At 32.7% G+C, this 19,136-nt stretch overlaps 1 protein-coding gene across 19 annotated transcripts in view; it reads left to right on the forward strand.

The window, feature by feature from the left end:
• ATP8B (ATPase phospholipid transporting 8B) overlaps positions 1 to 10,628 on the forward strand; it is a 116,771-nt gene extending 106,143 nt beyond the window's left edge. For all 19 annotated transcript variants that reach the window (XM_046617289.2, XM_046617295.2, XM_046617294.2 and 16 more), the window contains 2 exons: positions 684 to 919; positions 2,929 to 10,628. In XM_046617289.2, the coding sequence (XP_046473245.2) occupies positions 684 to 919; positions 2,929 to 3,345 (653 nt within the window). In that variant the 3' untranslated portion in view covers positions 3,346 to 10,628. The remainder of the gene's footprint in view (positions 1 to 683; positions 920 to 2,928) is intronic.
• Positions 10,629 to 19,136: the final 8,508 nt, after the last annotated feature.

The raw sequence follows: 19,136 nt of genomic DNA on the forward strand, positions 1-19,136 counted from the left end.
TTAATACATGAAAGCATAGAGTTTGTTTGTTGATGGTCTATAAGTGTAAGTTATGTTCCAGGCTATTTTTCACATGATTGTGATCCTTAAAATTTTTAATTCCATTTTCTTGATGGTATATTGCAGATGTAAAACATGACTAAAGATTATGAATTACGATGTCTTTGATCTTACATATATGAGCTTTCCAGTACGAACAATTGGCAAAGTTTCAGGCTTAGAACGAAGATTCGCGTACATTTTATTTGGAAAATTAAGCAACCACATTAGTATCGAAATTGGGGACGTGTTATAACAATATCGTATCCAAAAACGACATAATAACTGATCGTTTTTGTCCTTTTGGACGCATATCAAGAAAAAAAAGTTGCGTGCAAGCAACAATAACCATCTACCAGCTGTACAATGTCCCTTCAGCTTTGATGTCAGCATACGTTAACAAAAACAATCAGCCAAAACGCTACTCCTATTAGTTTGAATTTTCACCACCAATAGGCAGGTCACTCTTTGATCGATTGCAATATTATCTCAAACATGAGATTGCCATTGCAGTTTTGTTTCGAAAAAATGACCAACTAAAGTCTTACCTCAAAATGCCATGATAAATTATTATGCATAAAAAAATAAATGATCAGTCTCACACATAAAGCATTATTATCTGAAGCATTTGTATTATTTTCCAGGAACGTACAAGGATGGAGTATCACCAAAGGGTTACGTACTCTCTGATCACATGCTGCTGGGCAGTGTGGTAGCAACAATATTAGTCATAGTTGTAACAGTGCAGATAGCTCTCGATACATCTTACTGGACAGTGTTTAACCACATCATGGTTTGGGGCTCTCTTATTTGGTATTTTATACTCGATTACTTCTACAACTTCGTTGTCGGCGGCAGTTATGTGGGTAGTCTTACCATGGTATGTATCACAAACTTATCCAGCAATCACCTGTGTATTAACATTCGACGGAGATCTGAATAGTTAAATATAATATGATCATGGCACACTTGCGAACCTCAAAATTCAGATCTTTCTATGCAAAGGATTAATTTTTATTAATCCAATGTCTCATCATCAAATCATCAACAAAAATTATTCAAAATTTATTTATTCACAGTCACTTAAACTGTGAACGTAACTTGTCTGAATTGAATTTTGTTTATTCTTAGGTCTGTTTGAATTATTTCTACAGAGCTTATCACACAAAGATTATCTGTACAAAGGATGAAGTGACCATTCCGCTTTAACATTGCAATATCTGCTTTATAACTCAAAAACTGAGCAATAACGTAAAATTTATCGCTACTTGATAAAGTTCTTTAGCAAATAAATTGATAGATCTGTGATCCTAATCATTTTTTACCGCATGTGAATATATTTGTGAGCATAGCGAGGGGTAATATGTGGACAATTCTCTAGTCATGAATAAATTTAAATCGAAGAACATAAAACTGCACATTTAGAATAAATACATGGTTTCAATCTTAACTATTTTGAGTGTATCGTATAGGAGGACTGTTTATATGCACAAATCATACCTCTAACAAATATCGAATTTCAAGGAAAAAATGCCGGCCCTCTAAAAGTTAAAATATCGGGAGTTACCCGTCGCAAAAAACAATGAATGCAATTTAACTCGATTATATAGCAAATTCGAAACAAAAATTTATTAAATCTTTCGCAATTCGAGTTCATCACCAAAAAAAGTAAAAATTGTATCATCTTAGATATGTGTTGTATTAATTTTTTCATCTGTGAATTTTTGTAACAGCTCTGATAGATGTAAGAGAAATAAGTGAAACCCCAAAAACACTAACTTTCAAACTGGATGAAATACAGGGAGTAGGGAGTAAAAACTAGATGGACATTTTTTTATTTTTGAATGATAAGTGTTTTAACTTCATCTGGAAGTTATGAAGTATTTTGGAAAATTTGACGTGTTTATTCAACCAGACCTTTCTTTAAAATTCTACTAGAGGCGTGTCATGTTAATAGAAAAGAAAGAACGTTGAACTGGCTCAAGAAAAAAATTGGACACGTTTGACAAGCTTTCGGGCATTCTGAAAAAGTTTCGAATAAGACCTAAATCTATTAAAAAATTTTATTTTTAAACGTGAAGGTGAAGATTCAAAATCTGAATTTTGGATAATTACGTTTTTTTTTTTTAATATCGAGTTTTGAAGAAAAATTTATAGCAATTGGAAAAAACGATTGACACAACTGAATCTAGGTGGCCACTCTGTAGAGCCAAGAGGATGCAATAGTCACTATTTATGGGCCGCATTAAGTGTTACTTATTTTGACTATTATCAGAATCTACGCATCACTGATGTAAAAATATGGCAATCAGCGCAATTTGATATACAATGTTGATTACAAATATCCAAAAAACACTTTTGTTTCATGAAACAATGATAAGAAATGTATTCCTGTAATTGAATTACCACTTATTGCAATACTTTTATTCAGCATTGTATGTGGAATTGCGCTGATTGCGACACTTTCACATCAGTGTTGCGTATGCTTCAACAATAGAAAGAAAAAGTGACATTTTACTCAGCCAGTAAAGACTGACAAACTGTCATATATTTTAGGGGAAAAGAAATCAAGTGTAAAATGTCGAAAATCCTATGGTATTCGAATAGAAAAACTCAATGACTTTGGGGACAGAACCTTGAATTGAGATAGGAACTTAGGAGTTTGGCTATATTCTTTCAAATTTATTTTTTTTAATTACACACATTTCTTAGAATCACGCAGTCGCGAGACTTTTCCTCGAATTAGTTATAATTTATTGCGGCAACAAAAATGTGTACATGTCTTATGCGATACTGTAATGGAAAAGAAACTGTAAGACTTGAGATGAGCTAAACATTATGTACAAATTTTTTTTCCAAACTACCTAACAAGTGACATTATTATTCCAGGCGATGTCAGAAGCAACATTTTGGTTCACAACTGTGATAACGTGTATCATCCTGGTGATACCAGTGTTATCGTGGAGGTTTTTCTTCATCGATGTGAGGCCAACTCTTTCAGACAAGGTCAGACTGAAACAAAGATTAGCCCAATTGCGCTCGCGTCAAAGTCAGGACATTATGCGAACACCATCTACACGACGTACGCGAAGATCTCTACGATCCGGATACGCGTTTGCACATCAAGAAGGCTTTGGCCGTCTCATCACATCCGGGAAAATAATGCGGAAGCTGCCAAATAGCTCTGATTTCAGATTCGCTATGCCGTTTACGAATAACGTATCAAAACAAGTGAATGTCGCGACCACTTCACCCAAAGATAATTCATCTAGAAATTCGAATACCATAGACACTATCAATCTGTGAGTTAATTTTCTGTTTGTAATTGTCCAGTACTCTTTTTAGGCAATATTCAAGTATGTCTACACTTAGAAAAGTTTATTGAGGGGATTGTCAGATAATTTTCAAATTGGAACTACGTCTGCATTTGCATGGATACACATATAGTGCCAATTAGTGCTTGGAAACTTGACTCTGACAATTCCAAATTTATTCTTGTTTGAAGGTCATTTTTGATAAAATACTGTATAAACTCAAAAGGAATCGAAATATTATTATCGAGTATTTTTTCATTTAATCAAGTGTTCAAACATATGGGTATTTAACAGTATTTAACAAAAATTTATAAAGGAGATATTTCCCCCTAGGATAGGTGGGGGTTGATGGAGTAATTACACGAAGTTCATGACATTTTTGGTAGAGGATAATTTCTTTCAGTGGAAATATTATATCAAGTATAAACGTATCCATTTTTCGTAACAAACAATACGTTACGCGAAAACTAGAGATTTGTTCATATTTTTCAATCAGTGCACTTAATTTAACAAAACTAATTATTTTCGCATCATTTTGTACCGAACGGTATTTCAATCATATAGATATCAGTACAACGAGTAGAATTTTATACAGATTATTTTCACTAGGTTGATGTTAGTAAAATTAGCATAGCGAAATATGGAAAGAGAAAAAGTACTATTTTGCAACTTCAGAATTACTTTCAAGAAGGTAAGTTTTCAAAATACGAACATGTTTTGCTTTAGTTACGATTTTCCGACTTACAACCAATTCTTAAATTGTAAAATACCGATTTTTCCGGAAAATGTGTCGTTACATTAACGTTAAAAACTTCAACTTTATCAATTATCACCTGGGAGATTTACTTCTTACTTTTTTTTTTTTCCTGAAATGAAACTGTCAATTAGTAGCTGTAGCTTATTCCTTTGTTTTTTATTTTTCTTTCTTCTTGCCCTTCCACTGCGACAAATGAACTAAAACATGAGGTTGATTTTGTGCACACAGGATATTTGAGGAACCAATCAATCGATATGTGAGTTAGCAAATTTACTTCAAATTTTTCGTGCGTATCTGAGATAGTTTCAAACTAAAGATGCTATTTCTTGAAACTACATTGTTTTTCTCTCATGACAGAAATCGTTGACTATGATTTCTATAAGTTAGAAGGAAGTCTATACTAAAACATCTAAAAAGTTGTGTGCTATATTGGTAATCATTTTAAAGAATTTTCAAAAGTGGGAGATAATTTTTCTTCCTTTCTTTCAACGGATTTCAAGTAATTCAACTTATTGAAAGTCATATTGATGGGTGGCACAATTTTTATAACGCACACGAATTGTTAGCGAATAGTTATCGTTTTTTTTTTTTTTTTGTTTTTGTTTGAAGCATTACTTTTAAAGAGATCGTACATTCTTCCGTTTTGGATTGATTCTTTTCAAAATAACTATTACAGAAGGTGCAACCGCACTGGAATACAGTGGAAAATTGTTTTAAAAAAGTATTCTGAAAAAATCTTTTGCACTGAAATCTCATGCACAACAAACATTTCAAATGTAATCTTTGCATGAAGTTTTCGAAATATTTCTTTCTATGAATTTTGCGACAGAAAACTTTTTCTTTAAAATTTAGAACACCCGGTGTCATAGCCTACAAGTTGTAGGGAGGGATTCGTGATTTGTCAATTTTCAATAATAAAGTCGATTTCTAGTCATTCACAACCTAACTTCAGTGAAGTTTCTTACAATCAATCTACAGAGTGAATTGTTAACGACTGAATCGTCCATCATTTGTTACAATTTAGTGTGCATGCGTTACAATCCAAGAGCAGTTGCATGCCAGGACGACCAACGACAGGCGCATTAAATGTTAGCAGACAATGGACCATTCAGTCGTTACAAATTTTTTACATTCATTTAAAAATTTCGAGATAGGGGTATTTATAAGCCTAAAAAATATTGAAAACGAATAACAGTTGCAATCTGGAGAAGGTTTGAAAATTTCAATAAAAATATAATAATAACGATATAAAATATAACGATTCTTCAACTCATAAATCTGATAAGCCGGCCCAAACTGAAGGAATTTGTGTTACTCATTGGTTTTCTGGTGCTGAATGATATTAAATGTATCAACTTAGGGAAATACTGTAACTTTTAGAATAACTGGTACCGATGCTTTATATGATCTTATAAGATGCAAAGAGCATGTTGTTCAATGGGTATTAAATATCACAAACTTTAAGAATTGCCTGCACCCACTGCAATTACATGAGATCGGATTATAAACCTCTTTTCAATATTAATTCTATTATTATCTAATAGACAAGGTCTGAAAATTCGTAAAATTTCACGAAATTTCTACAAAATCCACACAACGTTTATCTATAATGTTTGAAATTAGTTCTACACGAATCATAAAACAATTTCATGAAGCGATTTCAAAGATATTAAATTGTTGACATTTCTTGTGAAGCTGATTTTATTGTGGTTCTTGCATTATAGTTTCTATTTCATTCATCTACACTTTGTTACTATACTGCTTGTTTGCTACTAAAATGTAGTAAAAAAAAATAATTTACTTTCATGTGATAATATTGATTTAACAATTATATTAACAATATTAATTTTAATTGAAATAAATCCATACTTGGCTTTCGAACGATTGATGATTTTGATTACGTATACTGAGCCACGCTATTTACAGTGTAGTATAATCACTAGGGTAGTCCTTATTTAGGGTTTTGACAAATTTTTTCCTGGCTGCTCGCCAAATTAACCTTGAATAATTCAAAAACAATTGTCTCATTTTCTCAGATTTTCATTTCAACTGTAACCCCTTCCGCCAACAGGTTGGGTACCTCCATTAAAAATACACATTTTCGAACACATTGTCAGTATATATTTTATTGTAAAAGTAATAGTGTTCCAAAAAATCTGTAACTACGAGGTTTTAGTGGGCATTAGTGCTAATATCTGAAAAACAATACACCTCATCCTATCAGGCAATCTAGACGTATTGCATTTCCTCTAAATAACAATAAAAAAACGTCAGATTTGAAGTAACTATCTGAAAAAATTAGGCAACTGTTTTTGAATTATTTCAAGTAGATTTGGGGGGTGGTGTGAAAAAAATTCGTCAACACCCTAAACAAGGACCACCCTAATGGTCACGTATACTATGTTTGCTTACATGGAGTACTTGTATCAAGATTGTTCTGCTAGTTGCTTGAAAAAAAAGTAAAGTACATTTGAATATTGATTATGAACTTTGCTGCACAGAACTGTAACATGTGTCTGGCTGAAATTTGGCGGGTATTGTCATCTCTGTAAAGTTTATTACAGCCATTTTCTTCACACTCTTAATATAATTACATCGAACATCGTGAAACTGATAGTTTTTATGACAGAGGCTATTAATGTTGACTAATCAGAGAATCGCTCATTCACACAAACAAAACTACAATTTTTCCTTTGTTGCCAAAACTTCTCTTACCTGAGTTTCACAATTTCGTCTGTATCTTGTTTGAATATTTGTGTTAGTATCATTACACAACAAGTCCGCTTCAGCATATGCATCTTCAAGTACCAATTTAATTACATTTACTCAACGTTATGCTAAGCAAATTTGCGCACAGTTCGTACGACCAATCTATTCTGTTGAAAGTTGAAGGTAACATTATCAATTACTTGGTCTCACTGCATACACGTGTTTCTTTGTAATATTACATCATATTAAGTTACTAGGATGGTGTATAAATATCCACATTATACCTCTGATTGTTGACTTCAATGATAGAATCCCATCCTGTGCTATCTACCTAATACTTAACTGCTATTGAAAGTTATACTATGTTTATATTTTGCTTATCTTTTGTACTTTATTTTTCCGTTCACACTATTTCATTTAATGTTTTTGCTATACCCTTGATGTTTGCGTTCTATTTATGTTTACCTTGCTTGAGTGTCTTTTTTACATTACTCTATTATATCTACCTGGATCTTATACCAATCAAATAATATGCATGCAACATAAACTACAAATCTGTAATATGTGGCTCAGTACTTTGTATTATTATTTTTGACAGCATATGAATAGCTTCTGTTATTTCATACGTTCCTTTTCTCAATTTGTGATATTGAATATCTTTATGAAAGTTAGATGAAGTTATTAGAAAATTCCAAAAAACTGTCTATCTACTGTAACGACCATATAAATCTGTTTTGTCAATAAGGACTGGACTTATTAGTATAAAACAATAAATGATATTTCATTACATCAGAGTGAAATATTCCACAAATTTTATTTAGACTTTTATCGAAAGCTATCGAGCATAGATAATGTACAGCATGGTTGAAACTGCACTAAAAAGAGTTCTGGATAAGCAATTTACAAAAGCAACGTAGAGCACGGTCAGTGATGTGAATTATTCTCAGTAATTGCTGTGAGAAATAAGTATTTTCTTTATTATACTTTTTTTAGTTTCGTTAATGTAGTGTTTCTATTTTCTGAGTTATTGAGAAAGGTCTGTAAAATATAGAACTATCAAGTTCTCACGATAATGTCGTAGGTTAATACAGTCAATTCTTACAACCAATGGCCATGTAACACTGTAATTTATATAAATAAATTTTTTTTGTCACATTTACTATATATTACACTGGGAACAAATGTCAAGACATTGCTTACTATATACACACGCGAATGTTGAGAAAGTTGAATTGGGAAACTGGGTAATAATGCATTTTTAGAATTTTCATTGATCACATTCGAATAGTCGATACTGAATAATTTCAATTCCTAGTGTAGAACATGGTGTTACATTTTCATTTCTGAACAATCTGTGTTAACCTGTGGTAATATCCCAATATGTATTATATATTTATACATCGTGGAAATGAATACTGTAAAGAATTATTACGTGAAATATTATTATTATTATTATTATTATTATTATTATTATTATTATTATATACGATTAATGGTAACTAGTTATATTGATAATTGCCTTTACAAAAAAAAAATTAATACAAAAAACAACTAATGATACCTGTACCATAGTATTGATTGTAAATATTTTAAAGAGATGTATTATATTATATTATATTAAATGTTAAGTATACATTTTTTAAAAGAAAGTAATATATAGGTAGATGAAATTCTACGATACGAAAAGTAGCTATATTATAATTGCGGATAATGTTTGCCTTGGACTGACTACCGGATATAATATAATAACGTAAATGTAGTAACAATAAAACGTATATGTATTTCTACTTTTAATAATACAAAAAAAAAAAAAAAGGAAAATGCTTAGGGAGAGATAGTCTGCATCAGGAAAGCGTATTCGCATTTCATACAATCAAATTATCATTTAACAATCCATAGCCAATCATTATTTCACTCATTGTGCCTGATTATGTAGTGACATATTATAAGTGAGGAGTTCTTGACAGTGGTTGTAGGAAGGTGGTTTTTCTCTAATGTAGCGGTCAATTATTTATCAAATTTTATTACGTTTCTAACGAAAAAACGGGCGGTCATTTTTGGATCTATAAAATTTTTAATTGTGTAGTAATCAGGGTATTTGTGTACACAAAAGTTTATTTTGTATGCTCTGTCTTTACGCATGAATAAATATTAACCTTGTTCTATCCTAATCGTGAATTTATACACTGCGTTTTTATGCTCTATTATTAACTAATTCATGAAAATATAGTTGGTGATTTTTAAATCAGTACGTTATTCTGACTCGTCCTCCTTAATTAGCCTTATTTCATCTTCGTGCTTGCCAAATGATATAATATATAACTATATTTTTACGAACTAATTAATAATATAGTGCATAAAAACGCAGTGCATAAATTCACGATTGAAATAATATGAATAAAAATATAATACACCGATAATTATATTTATGTTCAAGATAGAGCAAACGAAGCAAAACTTCGTATACACGAATAGCCTGATTGGTAGATAAGTAACTTAAATTCTTGTATATCTGAATATGACCGACCATCGCTGTAGTCGGAGCGTAATTAAATTTATTAAATTATCGACCACTTCATTAGAAAACAATAATTATAGTTATAGATTGGTGACTGATATGGAATTTGATCATATTTCAATTACTAATGCTATATATTACGCTTAGCGATCGTTTTCTACTTAAAATTTTTCGTAAACTTGATCGTTGAAATCTTCATAAAGGATTCAATTTTAACAATTGAGTTGGATATCAATTTGTATTCAGATTTAAAGCTTTTTTGCTCATATTTCGCCTCACCCACACCAAGGATATACTACATTTATAGTAAATATATTTAAATTGATAAACTTTGAAGTAACATTCAGAATGATCGGAAATCTATTAAAATTTATTGCATTTCTATTCAGTGGTTCGTCAATAACTAGAAATTGTGTTTTTTCTGCCAAACATTAACGATCATCACATTGTATTCAATAAAGGTTGTCACTGGTTCATTCAACACGCACACACGAAATATAATTCTAAAAGCCTCAGCAGGCTCATGACAGCTGCAGAGTCAATGTAATTATACGTGTCCCAAATTCGTTTGATCGTTCATTCTAAAAAAGTATAAATTTAACTCATTATCAACTTAGCAAAAGTGGAGGTTTATGCCATTTTTCTAGTATCTGTAGACTGAAGAATTGTCTATATTTTCTGGTTCAATACAGTTACCTAGCCAGAATTTATTAAAATAAAGCTCTTTACGTCCGATGTTGCAATACTATCTTTGTATGTATGTGTTGGAACATTCCTACAGAAATACAAAAAAGTTTGTTTGGTATTCTTCATCTTCACTTTGTAAATTTTCACATCGGTATCGAAGATCGTAATGAAAAGTTATAGATTATACGATGTGTCAGTCTGGAAGTTCTACCCTTCATATGCTATAAATTTTAGTCACAATGGGTATAATATATATATATATATATATGACTCTGATACCAACCATTTACCCTGTGTAAATAACTATTTGGCAACTGGTGAAAACAAAATTGTAAAATCTCACTAAAAGGTGCTCCACCGGACTGAAATTTATACAGTTCATGTAGTTTTTTTTATTTACTTCATCTTGATACCAATGAAAATCGACAGGGTGATCATTGAAATGGAAATTCTGAAAAATCTGGGAATTTCTAAGAATTTTCAAAGCCCAAAGTTCGGAAAGTGGCGAAGAATTTTAGTTTTGGTCATGGAAAAATTGTAAAAAAAAAAAAAAAAACATTAACAAAATAAAAAATAACACGTAGCAATGGTGGTAATGGCTTAACCGTGTGTGAATTAATGTTTTGGAGAAGCTGAATGTGCTTACTTTTAGTTCTTAAAAATCGTGGAAGACAAAAATAAATGGTAATATGTTAAAACCTTTGGAAACCTGAAATATCGGATATTTTCAGCATATTCCATGATTACACAAAATTATATCACAAACTACTAAATATCTATCAAAATGCCAATGTTTAAGGAAAAATTGGAGTTTGTTTTTAAGTCAATATGACAGATGTATAATTTATACATATAATGGTATCGTTTTTTTTGTATGAGAAGTCGGCTCATCAAAACGTGGAAAACTGCACAGCCTATATTTTTATTCTAATATGAATTGTATACATTTATTTTTTAATATAACTTGCTATAACAAATAGTATTTGAACATGTGATCTAATTAGTTGTATCACCAATACTGTATAATTTGTTTTTTCGAAGATGCTGGGCTGCTGCAAGGGACCATATTATGTATAGTTTGTTACGGTTTTGTTTTCAGTCACAATTAATAGAAATCATTTAAATATTGCTAAAATAGATAAATCTCACACTGTGGAAGGCTGTTTTTGATCAAGTACATGTTTTATGAATTCCTAAAAGATTTGTTACCCATGATTTTTCGTTATCGACTCAAAGACTTTGTGTTATAGTGTGCGTGAATGAAACAACCTTATAAATCTATCCAGCAAAATTGTATGGCTTGCAGCGGCTGATTTTGTATGTATAAAATACGGAAACGAGATAAATAATGTTAAAGATAACCGTTATTACTCGCATTTGTGTGTAATCACCAACGAGATGATAGTATTGAACTATTAGCTACATATATTACTTTAATAATGAAATTAAATCTCCGTCTACGAAAAGGAGAGAAAGCAAAATCGTTTCACTGCATACGTATACGGTAAGCAGCTATGTTATTGCCATTGTTTTGAAATATTTGGTTTAATAATCGCAGTATCGCTTCCGAGCCAGAAATGGCATATTATAATCAAAAATTGTAGCAATGGACAATATTCAGATTTTAAAACTTGTTCGTAATTGATTTTTGCACAAAAGTTGTTTCTAATCATAATTGAGACAAAGACTCAGATCTGAATAACTGATTATTTCAATTACATCAAAGTTTTTGATGTTACAATGTTATCTGATACCTGCAAACATTATTTGCGTTTAATTCATATACTAATGTCACTACTTTTTAGATTTTACAGATGATTGATCGATTTATTTAAATTTTTCTTTCTTTTTAGGTTTTCACATTCCATTATACATTTCATCTATCATTGGGGTGAATATACTTTGTGAAAAACTATTTTTATTTTTTAATTCTTATATTTGATTATTTTACCAGTATTCTCAGATTATGAATATTTATGTACCATGCTTTAAATATATCAAATATTTTTCACAGTGGAGCAGTGCAGTGGGAGTGTGCAAAGCAAAAATTAATATTGTCGAAATAAATAAATGTTCCTTATTCGCACGAGTATATAAGAAATAATAATAAAAATGAAAAAATTAATACAAATATGAATTACAATGAATTACACTTACATGTAAGAACACATATTATGTGCTACTACATATTGTACTAGATATGTATAACGTGTCTTTGTATATTGAGGATCATTTTGAGATGATGTTAAACTCCTATTTTACTGACTAGAATTACTTTCATTACGATATTTCGTAATTCCCGTAAATCATGACATAATAGTATATTTTCCAACACCTGTTTGGAAAGTGCGATTTTTGACGCCTATGGATCGTATACAAAGTGTCTCATTTTCGAATAGTGCAGGAAAACGATGTTAGCGCATGTGCACAATGAAAATTTGAGGCACTTGAGCTTTCTTCGACGCATGCGCACTTTCGAACAACTCATTTTCACGCACTGTGTGAACAGTGTCATGGAATGTAAGTTACCTAACCTCAGTCTTACGCGATGTCAGGGACACCTTTGCTGCTTCACAAATAAAACTTTCCTTCACATGTGTTTAGTTGAAAAATAGCGTGCGTCACACGTGCGGATGAACGGTATCTGACTTGAGTAATTTTAGCGATCGCCCTGGCTCATGCAGCGTTCAAACTATAGTACTCGTATTCGTATGAACACGGCAGTCACTCTTTGCAGTTTACACTGTAAACTTCACACTCGTGGGAAATCGCCCACTTTTCGCACTTGTCACACAATGTTATTGATAAGCAACTCACGCTCAATGACACAGTGCGAAACGGTAAAATTGAGTTGTTTGAAAATGCGCGCGTCAAAACAACGCCCGATAAGTGTCTAAAATAGAAAATCTCACTTTTGCACACGCGTCAATGACGTTTTGCCGCACTGTTCTGAAATACGGCACTCTACGCACGCATCACAGGTTTCGAAAATCAAACTTTGAAGCAGGTGTCCGAAAAAATTTAGTTTTCTCCGCTTCACATCGTTTACATCGAGCAGAGTTGTGGAACTAATACTGCTTCTCCAGATTTGATCACCGTTATCATCGGACTAAAATGAAGTTACTTGCACATTTTTATCAAAATAAACTGCGGCTATTTTGACTTTGAACCCAAGTTCCATACCGCATAATGAATATCATGAAAAACAATGTTTTCTTCGAAAATGCCAACCTCAAATTGTCGGACATTATTTCATTTCAAACAGTTGTAATGAGAATATAATTTTTTTTATCAAATATTTTTTTCAAAAGTTGCAAAATAGTAATTTTTCTATGAACTTGTAATAGGAATGGGAATAAAAAACAAATATTATTCTCCAATCGGTAGCAATAGTTGGAACCGAGAGGTTGTTCACTCTTTATATTTCAGTGTTCATGCTGTGGAAACTTCAAGTGCAAGCAAAATAACATCACCTTGCTTTGCGGTGTCATGTGTCATTAACTGCTTACTATTGTGAACAATTTGACACTGTATTCCAATCAAGTAGGTACGTATTTTCGGAAACCGTGTAATTCACCAATAGTAAACGATTATTGTACTATTGAATGGTACCTACGTAAAATATGAAAAACAAATTACAGGTTACATTTTTGGAAGGGACAGGAAATAGTCGAGCGTTAAAAAAACACATAGGTATATGTATAGGGAACGACTGTAGAAATAATCGATGTTCAATCAATGATGAAACGTTTTTCCGATTAATTGGCCTATTCGATTATTCTTTTTGTTTCGATTAATCGCACATCTATAAATTACGTATGGATACTGAATATGCTTAAAAATGTATCTGAATACGTACTAATTTTTATACGCAAAAGGATTATTGTTATAATACTTATTGGTTCATAAAATTTCGCGAGACCACTTGAAGACATTCTTCTTCAACTCTATGCGTTCTTACGAAGGCTTCGATAACAGCCAATTATGGTCAGAATCTCAATCACCGCAGATGCACAGAGGATTCAGTGATCTTTCTTGCTCTCATGACATAGCCAAATGTCGGACCGTGTTCTCTCCATTTATATAATTTCTGTATTTAGTCGAATAAGAAGCACACCTCGGATCTCGAGTAATCGTCGTCAAGCTTTACGAAGACGCTGTATGTTTTATTATGCTATGGTTATACGTTATGTGTATGGGTTTATGCAATCTGTATGTGAAATTTTTCAGTGCCAGTTCTGACCATTGTTTGAATGAATTGTAGCCATATACATTATTTATGAGTAAGTTCAAGTTATTGCCACGAATAATACAGAGGGACTTTTTTCATCAACGCACTTTGTCTATTTCGTTTACGTAGTGGTGAAAGTTGGAACCAGCGTAGAATGTTGTGTTGAGCATCATTGAGACATCGTATATCGCGAACTGTAAACCCTAAATTTCGAACAATACAGTGTACTAAATATTTAAAATTAACGTCCAAAAAAACGTTCAAAACATTCTTACTCTCAGTCGGATTTCAGTAGTGAAACGAATAATTGAAGAGATTGAAACTCAAATTATTAATTTTAGTATTTCATAAAAGTGATCACAAATAGTACGTCTACCCATATACCGTGCAATAGAAATTCTAGTAATGGTCTACAATATAGGTATAATTAAATGTGCATGAAAATGATTTGCTTCAAAAGGCAAGATATTGGTGCTTTTCACGCAAATATCGCGATCGCACTGATACTTGCAGCCTTGGAGTGTACCATTTTGTAACTTACTCGTGAAAATATTTTGACCTGCCGCTTTTATTCTCGAAACCCACAACTAACCAGATACAGAAATTTCTCCGGGTTGCTGAGGCTACCTAAATTTGAGGAAGGATGCTAGATTTCCGAAAACCTTTCATTTTCAACGTAACATTAATCGTTGGCGATACGTGGAAAAAAATTACTTTTGGATTTAATACAACTCTGCCAAAATGAGGGGCGGCTGTAGTTTTCCGTTAAAGTTACAATAATGTTCTGTTAAATTTGAGTTACTGCAGAAATGCTCCGAGTTTCTATACCGACAATCCAATTTACCACGGAGAAAAGTTGCAGCTGAGCTACAAAAATTGCCGTAACATCAACAACGAAGGCAAGCCGGACCTAAAAGTACTATAGGTATGTAACAGTAATTAAAGTAAAACTTCTTTAGCGGGGGAATTTTGGGAAATGGCATGTTTTGAAACGTTCTGCTGTGAACCGCGATGTTATGAAACCCCCAAATGACTCCTATCATCGGTCTTTCCTCTGTGCCCGAACACAAAAAGTTATTTAATATTTCAAATAAAAACCGGAAATTGCTATATTTAGGGAGCTGGCTGCCATTTTGGTCAATGTTTGTTCGTCTTTCATATCGATAGGTATTAAAGTTCAGATCAATACAAATCGATTTGGTCGAGTTAATTAATGTCCTACATCTCTGCGTTTTTGAGTTACCTCGCTTCAAAAATGTAAAAAAAAAGCTCTACTAAATCATTTGTTCGTCGTTCTAGTTGCGTCCATTCGATTCAATAGGACTACCCGAATACAAAAAAAAGTTGGCAGACATTTTGGTCACTGATTTTGAGGTGTACCATTTTTTGAAGTTCACGCAGAATCAAGGGAAAGTGGGTAGTACGGCTATTTATTGTTGGTATTAATAGTTTTAGTATTATTATATTGTTCAGTCTTTTTTATTGGACCCAATTAAAAAAATGAAAAAAAAGACAGTTTATTACAACGTTAGAAGACGCAAATAAATTTGAGGATGTATGTCATGGATGGTCCCAGCCAAAAATTGTATACGATCAGACTTTTCGTACTTTGTTACGTAATAAAAATCTGAAAAAATCAACAACATTCGGCATGCTATGAACAACAATCATCAATAATAATATATTGGTGAATCTTGGTGAGCGGTCATTGAAATGTATAACGTATATTTTCGTTAACGTTTTGGCCCGGATATGGGCCCTCCTCAGAACGATTAATTTTTTTATTTGACTGTCAAGAACATAAATTTTCCAGTAAGACATAAATTACTATGGATGTAATACTATTGGAAGTTATTATCTATTGTAGATTAGTGAGAACATATCGTATATCTGTTATGATTAAAAAGTAATAGAACTTAAAGAGTAATTTACCTTTTATAAGAAAGAGGATTAAGACGCTGGTCAGAATCATAAAATATCAATTGGAGAGCGATGGTTCTTCAAATAGGATGACAATGGACATTGGCGTCTTCTCCAATTGTTAAAAGTGTAGGTGTATAAGATTTGAAAGTTGGTAATTAAAATAACTATACATATTCACAGTGTATAAGTCAAAATATTAAAAGGGTTAAAGAAAGGGTTTATGATAGTTAAAATATTTAAAACGATGTCGAAACAATGGTAATGGTAACGTTATATCCCTATTCTCCATGTCTGAACAATTTTGTTAAACAGTTTGAGTCAATTGGTAAACGACAACTGCTGGGAAAATCAAATATGACCCAGAGTGAAGGCGAACAAGTATAAACAATTGTGAAAACAAGTAACCTGGTGACATCAAAATTATGTACATATTTAAGGTTAAACAAAGTGTGATATGTGGGCGGTAATCAGCGGTTTGTAAATATTGCTGAGATATTCGACATCTTGTCTAAGATTAACGGAATTTGGATGTCCTACAATATTGCACATTTCTAATTGTAACCGTTTATAGTAATTGGGTTCTTCACAAAGGATGTTTGCATTGTCATCGTTGAAAGAATGTTCTTTGTTGATCACATGTTTAGTTAGTGCAGTATGTCGATCCTCATTATCTTGTACATTACGTTGATGTTCTTTGAGTCTAGTATCTAGATGGCGGCCAGTTTGTCCAATATAAACTTGATCGCAATCGTTGCAGGGTATTTTATAAACAACGTTGGATCGTTTGCCCATAGGGACCCCATCTTTTCCCGAATCAAAGACAAATTGCAAATGTTTTGAGTTTTTTCCTACAAACTTGACATTGTGTTTGGTAAATAACCCATTCAACGACTCAAAGAGACCCGGCACATATGGGATGGGGATAAATGTAGTGGCTAGTCTGTTGTTGTCATCTGCGGAAGCAATGACCGCTCACCAAGATTCACCAATATATTATCTACGAGGTCGAGAATTTTTACCCTTCACATCAATAATAATATTGCCCATAAGTTATTAACAAATTGTTTAAACAAATAATTATTTAACAATTTATTATACATGTATAGGTATATACTTACACATATATCTATGTATAGGTATGCCCCAACTCTCTACGGAGTTATAACGTTCTCACTTTCTTCTCTCTAAGAAAGAAAGACGAACTATACAGTTCATTTTATTCCTGCGGGACGGCAGGTAACAGATTTAGAACCCGAATTTTTTAAATATGTTCTTATAATTGTTCCTATAGATTGCTTGTATGTAACATTAATTTTTTTTATTAACATTTTGTAGGCCCAGAATTTTTTACTTGTGGCTTGGCGCGAGCGTAGAGTTGAAAAAAAAATTTATATTCAAATGGTCTGCCTTTGGAAAATCAGTGATCTGGATGTCTGCCTCTGAATTTTCAACGTTTTGAGGACGATTCTGATCATCAGTCCAAGAGGCAGACACGAACAAATGATTTAGCACACCTTTTTTTTTACATTTTTGAAGCGCTATCAATTGACAACGCAGACCTGTCATGGTGGCAGATGCGGTCCTTAATGTTTCTTATGGTACAAAATTTGATATTAATAATGTCTGCCAGACGAACAAATCATATAGAAATTTTGGCACCCAGCTCCCTAGCTACTAATTCTCCCTAGCCTTTTCTGTCTTACTCTCTCTCTCTCTCTCTCTCTTCTTCATTCTCTCAGCCTCATTGTTTGAATATAAGCTGCTCAAAGAGCCATTTTTTGAGTGATCCGTAACGTCACGGTAAATCACTCATATAAAATTCACAAGTTGCCCATGATTGCCTCACATGTTTTTAACTTCCCGTTTCTCTGATTTCAGAGAAAATAGGAAGTTATTGTAGTCACCCCGAAAATGAAAAGTTGAGTTCTCACTAGATCTCCACGTTTTGAGGTCCGGAGAATCACCTCCAATCATTTTCAAATGGACGTCTGTATGTGTGTATGTATGTATTTATGTATGTACGTGCGTGATCAATTTTTTGTTCGACGATATCTCGAGAACGAGGAGTTAGATTTTGATGAACTTGGTCTTAATCGAGGCACCTCTTTCAGACTTAGACCTGATTAGATTTTGGCTGTGATTGGTTTAGTAGTTTTTGAATAATTTCAAAAACCAAATTCACAAAAATAAAATAAAAATGGTGTTATCTTCGCAACGGATGAACGGAATTGCGTGAAAATTGGCATCCGAAGGTGTTTGGGTTCGCTGATCACATATCTGAAGTCACATTTGCAAAATAAAGATTTCACGTAGTAAATATGCTCGAAAAAAATTAAAACGTTCGGAGTTTGATGAAAATATGAGGACCGACGATTCTCCAAAGATAAAACGTATGACTAGGAGAAAGGTGTGAATATTTTATGATATCCTGTTTAGTTTAAATTCGTTATAAGTACTCTACAGTCGCATTCAAGTTTTCGGTTTATATCGAAATATACTAGTTTCGAACACAAATAACGGGAAGTTCAAAGGCTGGCTCACAGTCAGCCCAAATCCGCTTGTTTTCCGTGTACTTGCACAAGCGTGAAGTAAAGCATAGACAATTAAAGTAACGAGTTACCGACTCCTAGAATTGAATGTACAAAAGTCTACTTGAAGAGTAGGTGCCGAATTTTCCACTTTTTTCTAAAAAAGAAATAGTAAGAGTAGAGCCTGATGCGGCATTCTACTGCAAGGGCCTGATTCTGACTCTTTCTTCACTCGTGAAAACGGTGATAGTCGCGATCTAGACCAATCAAAAGGCAGCTTTAAACAGAAAATCTACTTTTCACCGGTAAAAAGAAAATCAGATCAGGCCCCAGTCACCCAGAGTAAGGAAAGGATTTGGAACTACTAACTTCGGGAAATCGAGTCTGCGCTACGAATTTTTTCTTTTTTCCGACAATAATTTAGCCTTTG

The sequence above is a fragment of the Neodiprion pinetum genome, chromosome 3 (assembly GCF_021155775.2).
Source record: "Neodiprion pinetum isolate iyNeoPine1 chromosome 3, iyNeoPine1.2, whole genome shotgun sequence".
Classification (NCBI taxonomy): Eukaryota; Metazoa; Arthropoda; class Insecta; order Hymenoptera; family Diprionidae; genus Neodiprion; species Neodiprion pinetum.